The 13889-nt window shown below is 43.6% G+C and overlaps 1 protein-coding gene across 1 annotated transcript in view; it reads right to left on the bottom strand.

The window, feature by feature from the left end:
- The window catches only part of CHSY1 (chondroitin sulfate synthase 1), a 113275-nt gene that overhangs the window by 81671 nt on the left and 17715 nt on the right, over positions 1 to 13889 (bottom strand). The window contains exon 2 of the mRNA XM_038747152.1: positions 6129 to 6624. Coding sequence (XP_038603080.1) covers positions 6129 to 6624 — 496 coding nt within the window. The remainder of the gene's footprint in view (positions 1 to 6128; positions 6625 to 13889) is intronic.

Genomic DNA, 13889 nt, shown 5'->3' with positions numbered 1-13889 from the left:
TCATCAATCATATTTATTGAGTGCTTACTATGTGCAGAGCACTGTACTAAGCGCTTGGGAAGTACTAATTGGCAACATATAGAGACAGTCCCTACCTAACAGTGGGCTCCCAGTCTAAAAGGGGGAGACAGAGAACAAAACCAAACATACTAACAAAATAAAATAAATAGAATAGATATGTACAAGTAAAATAGAGTAATAAATATGTACAAACATATATACATATATACAGGTGCTGTGGGGAAGGGAAGGAGGTAAGATGGGGGGATGGAGAGGGGGACGAGGGGGAGAGGAAGGAAGGGGCTCAGGCTGGGAAGGCCTCCTGGAGGAGGTGAGCTCTCAGTAGGGCCTTGAAGGGAGGAAGAGAGCGAGCTTGGCGGATGGGGAGAGGGATTGGGGGCATTCCAGGCCCGGGGGAGGACGTGGGCCGGGGGTCGATGGCGGGACAGGCGAGAACGAGGTACGGTGAGGAGATTAGCGGCGGAGGAGCGGAGGGTGCAGGCTGGGCTGGAGAAGGAGAGAAGGGAGATGAGGGAGGAGGGGGCCAGGGGATGGACAGCCTGGAAGCCGAGGGTGAGGAGTTTCTGCCTGATGCACAGATTGATTGGTAGCCACTGGAGATTTTTCAGGAGGGGAGTAACATGCCCAGAGCGTTTCTGGACAAAGACAATCCAGGCAGCAGCATGAAGTATGGATTGAAGTGGGCAGGGGAGGGTGATCTGCTAATCATTCAAGGAACACAAAAATGAGGAAGGGAATGGAGTTGTAACAAATTCTGGAGTCTGAGTCTTGCATCTGTAATATTGTCAGTTCTTCCATAAGATTTTTCAGAACATGTTTTGGATGGAACACTTAAGAGCATGCTTCTGAAAATGCACATCTATCTAGACAGAACTTGATTCTGGAAAAAACAATGTCCTTCCAAATGCCACTTCAGCTCCAACTATGCTTGTATTCTAACAACCACCCATCACACAATTTGGTATTGACCTTTTTTGCTCTATTAAACACCAATGCATGGTAGTACATATTCACTGCTCCTCCTTCTGCTCTAAAAATATTTTGATGCCTCTCCTGCTAGACTGTAAATTTGAGGACAATGACAGTGTGGTCAGAGCATTGCTCCGCATGGCATAAACATTCAATAAATACTACTGACTGGTTAATGTTAACTTCCCTCCACCTCCCACCATCCCCTGGAAATGGCAAATGGACTTGGATGAGAGTAATTCATCAACTACCTCCACCATTAAAGATGGTTTTACCCTTATGGCTGGCTCCAATGTCTTGCTTCTAATGATAGCTGTATTCTGGGGAAGTGGGGAGAAAAAGGGAAGTAGCCTCATAGTGAATATCTTCTCTTTGCAAGCACAAGCGGTAATTAAGGAATGGGTTGATGGGCAGTCTTCCTATGAAAGTTCCTTTCCAGTTGTGCTATAAAGGATTAGTCTTTCCCAATCTGTACAGAACATTATGTCTGATTTTAATAGTCCCTTAAAATCAGGTTTCATGCATTCAAATTCTTTCCAATAGGGGAAAGACTGAGCAGTGAGGCTCTGTGAGATCTGATAAGGTTGAAAGAACTCAATTATTCAATATATTGCCCTTAGAATACTGCAAGCTCTACTAGCTGGAAAAATTGGAAAAGCCTAAAGCAAGCCAACATATAAAAGTTCTCCAATAACCCAGAGCTTGCTTTCTTGAAGAACCCCACTTCAAGGAAAACTCATAGCACAATACTACAATTTGCTCGACATACATTTCTTTCAACACTGGTCTGAGTTCTATCCAGAGAGATGCATGTTCTCATAAGAATGTTTCATTATTCTGTCAACACAATCCATCCAATATGTGCAATGAAATCACACACCATAGGAGAACTGACTATTGTATATTGACAAACTTGCAATGAACAGCGAGCTGATGCAAACTGAGCCTATTTTTGCCACGTACTAATACTTAACTGTTAAGAGGCTAAATACTGAAGCTAGCTATCACTACTATCTGAAGATGCTTCTCTCCCGGTGATTAAAAGCGACCAGTAAAATTGTTTTCATTTTAACTTCCTAGAAATGTGGTAAATTGGGCCAGAATACCCTATTTACTTGCATAATCTCCTCTGCATAACATCCCCAGTGTTATGAAGATAATGAGAAACAGCGTGACTTAGTGGAAAGAGCACGGGCTTGGGAGTCAAAGGTTGTGGGTTCTAATCCCGACTCCGCCACTTCTCAGCTGTGTGACTTTGGGCAAGTCACAACTTCTCTGTGCCTCAGTTACCTCATCTGTAAAGTGAGGATCAAGACTGTGAGCCCCAAGTGGGACAACCTAATAACCTTGTTTCTATCCCAGTGCTTAGAACAGTGCTTGGAACATAGTAAGCGCTTAACAAATACCACCATATTATTAATATTATTATTATTATTATCCCCACTCTGATTTCTGAGGTGGAAATAAAGACTATTTTTTGTACCACATAATTGTAAGCAGTGATAATGGCATGAGCCTGGATAGGAAGAGAAGGGTTAGAACATGATAACTCTGTGGGGAAGTTAGTGCTGGGGACAGGAAGAGGGAAAGGGGAGACAGGGTGGTGCCAGAAGGAGGGAGTTTCTTTTTTTGAAATGGGGTGGCTCTGGGAAAGGATGGAGAGAAGGGAGTGGGGGTTAATTCACTGAGTGTCTATTGTATGCAGCACTTGGGAGGGTGCAAAAGTAATAAGAAGCAGTCTCAGGGGCACTCAAACCTTTCCTCCTTTTCCTCTTTTCTTCTTTATTCTGCTCCCTTCATTGCTAGACTTAGTTCTTAGGCCCGCCCCCACCCCCCCCCATAGGGCAATTATGTGAGTAAACACTGCATAATCAGGTTTTGCATAATGTAAGCTTTCTCTGGTTAAATCTACATTTGTAAAACGTCCAGTCGTGACACCTTGAAATTGAAATGCAATTAAGCAACCTCCCAACCACTATGAGCACCTATGTTTTGTCCCCAGGAAGAGGCTAGGCAGTACATCCTTGAAAGGGCAGTGCAATCAGACCAGAAACACTTTTCCAATTATCTGCACCTCTCACCAAGCTTCTCCTGCTTTACAGCAAATCATCACTTCGGTTTCCAAACCACAGCCTGTTACTGATATACTATAATTCTTATTGTTAACTCCGATCCCACCCAACAGGCAGACTATCTCCCATTTGACAAAGTCGCTTGCCTAATAGGGTGCTCTACACCCTGTAGATGCTCAATGAATACTGACATCCATCTGGTGTACTCAAACTGTCACAGCTCTAAATGGTTCTTCTGATCAGGGAAGGCAGAATGGTAATAGGGATTAAGACTGTGAGCCCCACTTGGGACAACCTGATCACCTTGTAACTTCTCCAGCGCTTAGAAGGGTGCTTTGCACATAGTAAAAGTTTTTTAAAAAATGCCATCATTATTATTAATAGCCCAGCCAGAGCTGTTTCAAACTGCAATGGTTCCCACAGGGGAGCAGAGGCAGAGTGCCACTGCAGAGTGACATCGATCCTTCTCGACGGGTCAGTTCGGATATCTCCAGGACCACCTGAAAAGCGCATCTACGTGCAGTACTCTGCAGATAGTTGCTATGTCTTCAAACAGGCAGCACCCAGCAAATAATTATCTAGCCGTCCGTATATTTTCATGGGTTTGGAGGAAAGTTGTAATTACCTCTGAAGAAACAAAGGGTAAAACACACAGAGCTTCTCCTTGGCATAATAGCAGTCTATTGCTAAGCTCTAACCCGTAAAATTAAATACGGAAAATACTGCTAAAAGAAGAAGCCAGAAATACAGCATTCAGGAGATGGCTGTTCAAAATTGCACGTAATCCCCTAAACAGATGTTATTTGTCATTTGCATTCTTCTATTTTGAAAAATAAGAGCCACTCAGGCATATTTACCTTAACTGCCCATGCATTCAAAAGGGCAGATGAAGACAATGTGCCATTTATAAGCAGCTACCAAACTATACCTGGTAATGACCTGGTAAAGGTCTTAACTTGCTGATTCCTACTACAACCCTGAACATTCACTTGGCTCCTCTAATGCAACCTACTCACTGTACCTCAATCAACTCACTGCCAACCTCTGGCCCATGTCCTGCTTCTGGCCTGAAACTCCCTCATATCCAATAGACAATCACTCTCCCCACCTTCAAAGGCTTATTAAAATCACAACTCCTCCAAGAGGCCTTCCCAGACAAGTCCTCATTTCCCCTACTCCCTATCCTGTGTCGTCCTTGTACCTGGATTTGTACGCTTTTTATTTACTCCATCCTCAGCCCGTCAGCACTTATGCAGATATCCCCCCCTCTAGACTGTAAGCATGTTGTGGGCAGGGAATGTTTCTACTAACTCTGTTATACTGGGCTTAGTATAGTGCTCTGCACACTAGCACTCAAATACATTTGATTGATGCCTTATATGAAAATATAAACTCTTTGCGGCCCATTTCCTTAATGCACATTAAGGAAAAAACTTAAGACAAATAGAAAGTGAAAGAACACCTACTAACTTCTCTTTGCCAAATTTATTCAAATTAGAGATGACATGTTTAGGCCAGACATTTAATTGGTAATTTCCTTTTCCTGTGTATCTGAGGGAAAAAACACTTCTCATTTTCAAAATGTACATGTACTCTTTTACAGTAACTATGATATTCAGTTAGAAATTCTAATAAAATCTTGGCATTTTCAAAGTTCTAAATATTGGTTAAGAACATCATAATGAGAGGAAAGCTAAAAAAAAATAGGTCAGTTACTCCAAGTAGGAAAAGAAAATAGCAAGAAAATAAAGTTATATTTTCCAGGACTTTTAATAGGAACCTGACACACTGTGTTCAAACAGCACTAGAGTAGTTGGAAATATTCATGTCTTTCATCTTCATGCCTAAGGACGTACTTGAGTCAAAAATCATTTAAGAGTTCAAATCTACAGTAAGCAATATGTGCCTCTATACTCTAGTATGCTTATTCTTTCATTCAATCGTATTTATTGAGCGCTTACTGTGTGCAGAGCACTGTACTAAGCGCTTGATGCCTTCAACCCTTAATCACTCTCTCTCTCTCTCTCACACACACACACACACACACACACACACACACTCTTTGTTTTGCAGGCACAGTTGTTCAGTTCCACAGCTCTGCTCTCCCTTTCGGAATCGCACAGGACGGCTATTTGGAGCTCAGCACGTTAAATCTTTCCTACACTTGACAAAAATCCACTTGGAGCAGCACTACCCCACACCACTGGTACCCAACACTTTGTAGCTCATAATTATTTTTAAAGTTCAGAACATGAGCCGAGCGATATTAACGTTCGGGACTCAAAAATTTTCCAAGTCACCGATGGTGCATTGTAAAACAAGATAGAATAAGCAAGTTTTCAGGGCTGCAGAAGATGGTTTAGGGGTACTGCCAGCTTTGATTTCATCGAGGACAGGGCACCTCTCGATCTCCTATTTTGAGCCCTTTCTAATTCAGGGAAGGAGGGAGTCGACAATACTCCCAGTGAGCAGGGCGCAGCTAAACAAACATTATGTGAAAGGCTCAGGGGGATTTGGGGCATAAGACCTACCTGTCTAGAGACACAACCCGGCATGCACGATTCTTCCCTGCTACTCACCCTACAGGCTGGACCCTGACAGGTCTGGCCAGGATTGACTCATGTGGGTTGAGTTCCAGGATTTTGGCCACCACTGGCGCCTATGGAGAAAGATCTCCCCCTAAAATTATTGGGAATTTCATGTAATGTAACTGACAGGGAGAGGTGACAGTGCTGGCTTTTAAAATGCTCATGAAAACCTCTGATAGCTCGTAACCACACACGGCTTGAAAAGTATGATGCACTAACCACAGGTATGACAAACAGGAAGTGAGGGGAAGAGTAGAGCGGTCTCGTTTCAGCTACTGGAAATGACCAGACTGAAAAGTGCACCGAAAGCTGAGTGGTAAGTGATCACGTCCATGATTTTTAGAACAGTAAAATAGGACCCCACGGGGGAGGTTGGACCATTTCCCACCTTCCTTCCACGCTAATCTAGATTGTCAGTGTCGCTTTCGGATTCCAGTTGGCTAGCCACATCCTTTGCTTCCCCGGTGATTTTTCTTACCTCATAAGACCAGACGCACTGCACTCCCGCAAACCTCCGCACGCATCTCCCCACTTCCACGTCCTCATGGGTGGTGTACATTTCTCGCAGACACTCTCCAATGTGGGGGACCATTCTCCGCAGCACCTCACGGCTCATGATCACACCGGGCCCCCCCATGCAGAAGTTCTCGCCAGGTTCCAGCGCCAGCTTTCCCATCTCTTCCGTGGTGCCCAGCCCTGTCTGCCCGAGAAAGAGGGGTTCGCTACTATTCAGACTCCTCAGAAAATTCTCCAGCCGGTCCCCTTTGATGTAGACATCGTCGTCCGCTCTCATAAACCATTCAAACTTGTCCAGGTAGTGGTCGTGCATATACTTGAGCATCATGAAGGACTTCTTCTGGGGTGGGTAGGAGTCATCGACACCTTGTAGGGGCACGATAGGGATCGGAATAGATGTGTCTGAACCTTCACTGGAGAAGAATTCAACTTTCCCAGGGATAGTCTTGGACCAGGTTCTAAAATTAAAATACACGCTGGTTAGAGCTAATCGTGAAGAAATCAGGTTTCATTTTAACCAATGCCTGCTTTACACTATCGTTTGCCAGCACCAATCTCATTTTAAACAGCAGATAGTTTACGTTCACCATCCAATTCCATAAGCACCCTAAAGTCCATGAAAGTAGGCCAACTCGGCATCTTCAGGAAGCCTGCTGAAAGTCTCATCGTTTCTTTGGTTCTCTTCCCTCTGTACTGTCCCACATTTTTCCAACCTCTTCCCAGGTATCAGGAGAAAAATGAAAATGCAAAGCCCCATTTATCATGATTATATTTATTAGGCTTCGTCTGGATGTTGAGCAAATTGAATTGACAAAATATGCATTTCTCTTCACTCACAAATTAAAATTATGATTGTGATGACAGGGCAGAGGAAGCGTGGAAGTGAGGGAGAGGAGGAGGGACCCACGTTCCGGAGAAAATCCTATCCTGGATGGTGCCATGGTGCCTGGGAAAGCACCTCACTGAACCTCTAAGATATAAAGGAAACCTTGCTGGCAAGTCTTGGGACTAACTACTGTTTATTTTTTTCATTATATAATCAAAGAATATACACAACAGCTGAAATGAAAAGGTGACAGACATGAACATGAATTGGATCTTCCTACTGCCCAAACTGAAAGGAAGTTACACACTTTGGAAAGAGCACCAACTTTTTCAGGTGATCAGAGGACCACTTAGTGCAACATTCTAAAAGCGCAAGGAATGGCGCAATGAACTAATTATAATAATAATAATGATGGCATTTATTAAGTGCTTACTATGTGCAAAGCACTGTTCTAAGCGCTGGGGAGGTTACAAGGTGATCAGGTTGTCCCACTGGGGGCTCACAGTCTTAATCCTCATTTTACAGATGAGGTAACTGAGGCCCAGAGAAGTTAGGTGACTTGCCCAAAGTCACACAGCTGACAATTGGCGGAGCCGGGGTTTGAACTCATGACCTCTGACTCCAAAGCCCGTGCTCTTTCCACTGAGCCACGCTGCTTCTCATAATAATCGAACTATTGAGGTGCAATCTCCTCCAAAGGATGCCTGACACAACCGGGCAGTAACATTAGGCAGCGGGAGAACAACACTTTAAATTGTGTGTCGCTTGGAAGACCTATTTAAATCTTTCCAATGAGAAGCACCATGGCCTAGTGGAAAGAGCATGCGCCTGGGAGTCAGAGGACCTGGGTTCTAATCCCAGCTGTCAAATGCTCGCTGTGTTACCTTGGGCAAGTCACAACTTCTCTGTGCCTCAGCTTCCTCAACTGTAAAATGGGGACTAAATACCTCTTCTCCCTCCTACTTAGACTGTGAGCCCCATGTGGAGCAGAGACTGTGTCCGATCTGATAAACTTGTATCTATCCCAGTGCTTAGAATAGTGCTTGACATATGGTAAGCATTTAAATGTAATACTAATACCAAAAATTAAAATAATTTAATACCAAAGCCCAAATGAAGATATACCCATATTGTGACAATCCTGGAAGATGGAATTTGGGGGAAATGCCAAATATTTTTACTCATAGGCAAATCACTTTTTAGAATCTGATGAAACAATATTCTGAAGGAGCAAAGGAGTGCCTTACATATGAAACATTAGGGGCTTCTCACCAAAATTCAGTCCAAAAAATAAACAGTTATGAGAAAGACTCTGTTTAAAATTTGGAATTTTAAATTCCAAATTTCTAACATAAGGTTTATTAAGCTAGAAAAATTAATTTAACAGCCCAAAGAATAGCTGTTACTACTCTTACAGCATGATTCTGTTGTAAAACACAATTACACTGACATCGAAAATGATAATTTTCTTTAAAAAGTCAAAATCAAATTTAGCCATAGCATTGAATTAAAGGTTCAAATACTGCCAAGCCATTAAAAAGACTTCATAGGAAATTATGATCATTTCAGTCATCGATGAAGTAATTAATGCCTAAATTATGACTGAAAAACTGTATCCAATCCAGAAAAAGAAACCAATTAATTTAGAAGACAGACAATTAAACCTCAAGTCTTCGGTAATGGGTGTCTGTAATTTTCTGGTTACTCCACCCGCAGTATGGATCACCTCTTCCTTTTTAGGCTAACATCCACAGAGGAAAAAAAAGAAAAATCACATACTGTCTGCTTCTCTTTCCTGTATGCCTTGTGGGTTTTGAGGGGGAAAATCTCATTATAAAGCAATAAAAAACTCACTCCTGAAGAATTTTCTTAACAACTACAATATTTTTTAAAACAAATCATAACCACATTCATATATCTTAAGGCTAAGGTAAATTTTAAAACCAAGCTTTTAATTCTGAATACATTATCTTTTAATATAGTGGTTCCTCAAAGAGAGTTGATCAAAATAATAATAATAATAATAATAATGTTGGTATTTGTTAGGCGCTTACTACGTGCCAAGCACTGTTCTAAGTGCTGGGGAGGTTACAAGGTGATCAGGTTTTCCCATGGGGGGCTCACTGTTTTAATCTCCAATTTACAGATGAGGTAACAGGCACAGAGAAGTTAAGTGAATTGCCCAAAGTCACACAGCTGACAAGTGGAGGAGCCAGAATTTGAACCCATGACCCCTGACTCCAAAGTCTGTGCTCTTTCCACTTTGCCTGCCTTACAAAGTATGTGTTCAATATTACTACTCATCGAATTCAAAAAGCAATTTCCGAACTAATTCCAGCTCACCATAACTATTTTTGGCCCATTAACTTTTTTTGAAAATTTCATTTGTCTTAGCTGATGTTCCTTGAATTTTTACAGTTTAGTTTTACCTGAAATCATATTATAAGAATGATGCAACCGTGGATATTATGAGGTTAAGTTTATGAGGTTAAGTTTTCTAGGGTGGAGATCATCATATAAAAAGAGATTGGCCATCAACCTCACATATTGTACTTCCCAAGTGCTTAGTAGCTTAGTACAGTGCTCTGCACACAGTAAGTGCTCAATAAATACAACTGAATGAATGAATATTAGTTGTGAGGGGTGCTGAGTTGGCTTAGTGGGCTTTGGTGACTAGCTGATAGGGCTAGAGACTTTACCATAGCCTTGCCTCCTGAAGGAAAAAAAAAAGAGGGTTCCAGAAAGAATGGCTGAGGGGAACTGATTTCCTTCCCCTTTCAGCCATCCAACACGCTACCAAGTCCGCCTTATCTTCATGTTGAAGTAGGAGCGTGGCTTAGTGAGAAGCAGTGTGTCTTCATGAGAAGCAGTGTGTCTTCATGAGAAGCAGTGTGGCTTTGTGAGAAGAGCATGGGTTTGGGAGTCACTGATCATGGGTTCTAATACTGAATCTCTGCCCCTGCTCTCTCCCCCTCTCTCCAGGCTCGCATCTCCTCCTGCCTTCAGGACATTTCCATCTGGATGTCTGCCCGCCACCTAAAACTCAACATGTCCAAGACTGAACTCCTTGTCTTCCCTCCCAAACCTTGCCCTCTCCCTGACTTTCCCATCTCTGTTGACGGCACTACCGTCCTTCCCGTCTCACAAGCCCGCAACCTTGGTGTCATCCTTGACTCCGCTCTCTCGTTCACCCCTCACATCCAAGCCGTCACCAAAACCTGCCGGTCTCAGCTCCGCAACATTGCCAAGATCCGCCCTTTCCTCTCCATCCAAACCGCTACCCTGCTCATTCAAGCTCTCATCCTATCCCGTCTGGACTACTGCACCAGCCTTCTCTCTGATCTCCCGTCCTCGTGTCTCTCTCCACTTCAATCCATACTTCATGCTGCTGCCCGGATTATCTTTGTCCAGAAACGCTCTGGGCATATTACTCCCCTCCTCAAAAACCTCCAATGGCTACCAATCAATCTGCGCATCAGGCAGAAACTCCTCACCCTGGGCTTCAAGGCTCTCCATCACCTCGCCCCCTCCTACCTCACCTCCCTTCTCTCCTTCTCCAGCCCAGCCCGCACCCTCCGCTTCTCTGCTGCTAATCTCCTCACCGTGCCTTGTTCTCGCCTGTCCCGCTGTCAACCCCCGGCCCACGTCATCCCCCGGGCCTGGAATGCCCTCCCTCTGCCCATCCACCAAGCTAGCTCTCTTCCTCCCTTCAAGGCCCTGCTGAGAGCTCACCTCCTCCAGAAGGCCTTCCCAGACTGAGCCCCTTCCTTCCTCTCCCCCTCGTCCCCCTCTCCATCCCCCCATCTTACCTCCTTCCCTTCCCCACAGCACCTGTATATATGTATATATGGTTGCACATATTTATTACTCTATTTATTTATTTTACTTGTACATTTCTATCCTATTTATTTTATTTTGTTGGTATGTTTGGTTTTGTTCTCTGTCTCCCCCTTTTAGACTGTGAGCCCACTGTTGGGTAGGGATTGTCTCTATGTGTTGCCAATTTGTACTTCCCAAGCGCTAAGTACAGTGCTCTGCACATAGTAAGCGCTCAATAAATACGATTGATTGATTGATTGATTCAAGGCTGTCCATCACCTCGTCCTCTCTTACCTCACCTCCCTTCTCTCCTTCTACAGCCCAGCCCGCACCCTCCGCTCCTCTGCTGCTAATCTCCTCACCGTGCCTCGTTCTCGCCTGTCCCGCCATCGACCCCCGGCCCACGTCATCCCCCGGGCCTGGAATGCCCTCCCTCTGCCCATCGGCCAAGGTAGCTCTCTTGCTCCCTTCTAGGCCCTACTGAGAGCTCACCTCCTCCAGGAGGCCATCCCAGACTGAGCCCCTTCCTTCCTCTCCCCCTCGTCCCCCTTTCCATCCCCCTCATCTTACCTCCTTCCCTGCCACACAGTGCCTGTATATATGTATATATGTTTGTGCATATTTATTACTCTATTTATTTATTTATTTTACTTGTACATATCTATTCTATTTTATTTTGTTAGTATTTTTGGTTTTGTTCTCTGTCTCCCCCTTTTAGACTGTGAGCCCACTGTTGGGTAGGAACTGTCTCTATATGTTGCCAACTTGTACTTCCCAAGTGCTTAGTACAGTGCTCTGCACATAGTTTAAGCGCTCAATATGATTGATTGATTGATTGAATCCGCCACTTGTCATCTGTGTGACTTTGGGCAAGTCACTTCACTTCTCTGTGCCTCAGTTACCTCATCTGTAAAATGGGGATTATGACTGTGAGCCCCAAGTGGGACAACCTGATTACCTTGTATCTATCCCAGTGCTTAGAACAGTGCTCAGCCCATAGTAACTGCTTAACAAATACCATCATTATTATTATAAATGGCCAATGCTGGTGGAGTCAATCATTTATTGAGCATTAATTGTGTGCAGAGTACTTTAAGTGCTTGGGAGAGTACAATACAATGCAATTGATAGGCACACACCCTGCCCACAAGGAGCTCACCATCTGAGGGGGGAGATAGACATTAACATAAACAGTCTACAGATCCGTATGGAAGTGCTGTAGGGCTGAGGGAGGGGTGGATAAAGGGTGCAAATCTTAAGTGCAAAGGAGACTTAGAAGTGAGTGGGACAAAAGAAATGAGGGCTTAACCCAGGAAGGCCTCTTGGAGGAGATGTGCTTTTAATAAGGTTTTGAAGGTGGGAAGAGTGACTGTCTGTCGGACGGACATGAAGAGGGAGGGACATTCCAGGCCAGAGGCAGGATGTGAGCGAGAGGTCAGCAGAGAGAAGTCGAGGTACAATGAGAAGGTTGGCATTAGAGAAGGAAAGTGTGCAGACTGGGTGGTGGCAAGGTGAGGTAGAAGGGGGTAAGGTGATGGAGGGCTGTAAAGCCGATGGTAAGGAGTTTGTTTGATGAGGTGGATGGGCAACCACTGGAGGAACCTATGAAGATCCAGGGTGTTTGACCACTGTCGACATTTCAGAGGCAACCAAACTACAGTGGCTCAGAGCAGCAATGCCAAGTCTCTATCTCCCCACCCAGGCTCTCTCCTACGACTTCGGTCTTCTTAAGTCTTCTTAACTTTTAAAGTGTTCATCTACTTTCATGAAAATGTATGCAAGAATTTTTAATCCAAAAATCTTAGCGATTGGTTGGAGTTAAGATTCCAGCTTTAATGGCAGCAGTGTCAGAGAAGGTAGTCACGGAGCACAGCTGCCAGGAAGGCTAGAATCTTTAACTCCAACCAATTGCTAAAATTTTTGGATTAAAAATCCTTGCATACATTTTCATGAAAGTAGATGAACTATTTAAAAATTAAGAAGACTATCCTGCTAGAGTTCCAAAGGTTCTAGAATGAATCCCAGTGAATTATATATATTATATATATATATATGTATATATGTATCTCTATGGGAAAAGGTACCCCAGTACAGCTGTTAGTGATTAGTGATACATCCATTTTTTTGAGACATATTACGGTCATAGTCAATTGTTCATACTGATGTCATCCTTTCACACTATTGCCTATTTTGACGTTGCCCTTTCTCCTGCTCCCACCATTGGTAAACTTATGATTGTCAGTCTCCCCCACTATACTGCAATTTCCTGACAGATGGAATCACCCCATAATTTACAGGAGAGTTTACTTTGTGCAGAGCACTCTACTAGGCGTTTGGGAGAGTTCAATACAATAGAATTAGTAGACATGATCCCTGCCTTCAAGGAGATTACAATCTAGGGAATGTGACTTCTGCACTATTGCATCCTCTCAAGCACCTAAGAAATGTGTTCTTCACTAAGAAATCACTCAATAAATACCACTGGTTGACTGGGGTGGGCAATTGCTACATATGTTCATTTGCCTGCCTCTTTTGTGATTTACCTTGATGCCTTTGGTTATCTTTCTGTCTCACCAATTTTGTTCTCTGGTTTGCTCCCTGACACTTAGCCCAGCAGTAGCAATGCAATTAGCCATGGTGAACCTGAAATCAACTGAGTAAAGAACAAAAGAGAAGAATGGTTGAGGGGAGAAGCTTCCTATTTCACATCAAAACCTACTTTTCTCTTGGGGTTTACTGGTAAATAGAAACTACTTTTTAAAGAACATTCTTGTTCAGTCATTCATTCAGTCATATTCATTGAGCACTTACGGTGTGCCAAGCACTGTACTATGTGCTTGGGAGAGTACACTACAACAACACACACATTCCCTGCCCACAATGAGCTCACAGTTCATCAAGGGTGGGGGTGGGGGGGGGTGTTTGTGTCTGTCTGTCTGCCTGGATAGAGGGGAACAAAGGAAGGTAGAAAAGAAAAATGAACACGTTCAGATGAAATAATGCTAATTATGTTTTATAGAAAGCTCTATTACAGCAGGTAAAGCTCATATAGACCTGTTGTTGTAGAATTCATCTTAC

The sequence above is a fragment of the Tachyglossus aculeatus genome, chromosome 5 (assembly GCF_015852505.1).
Source record: "Tachyglossus aculeatus isolate mTacAcu1 chromosome 5, mTacAcu1.pri, whole genome shotgun sequence".
NCBI classification, from domain to species: domain Eukaryota; kingdom Metazoa; phylum Chordata; class Mammalia; order Monotremata; family Tachyglossidae; genus Tachyglossus; species Tachyglossus aculeatus.
The sequence above is the reverse complement of the archived record's forward strand: the minus strand, read 5'-3'. Positions and strand labels throughout refer to the sequence as shown.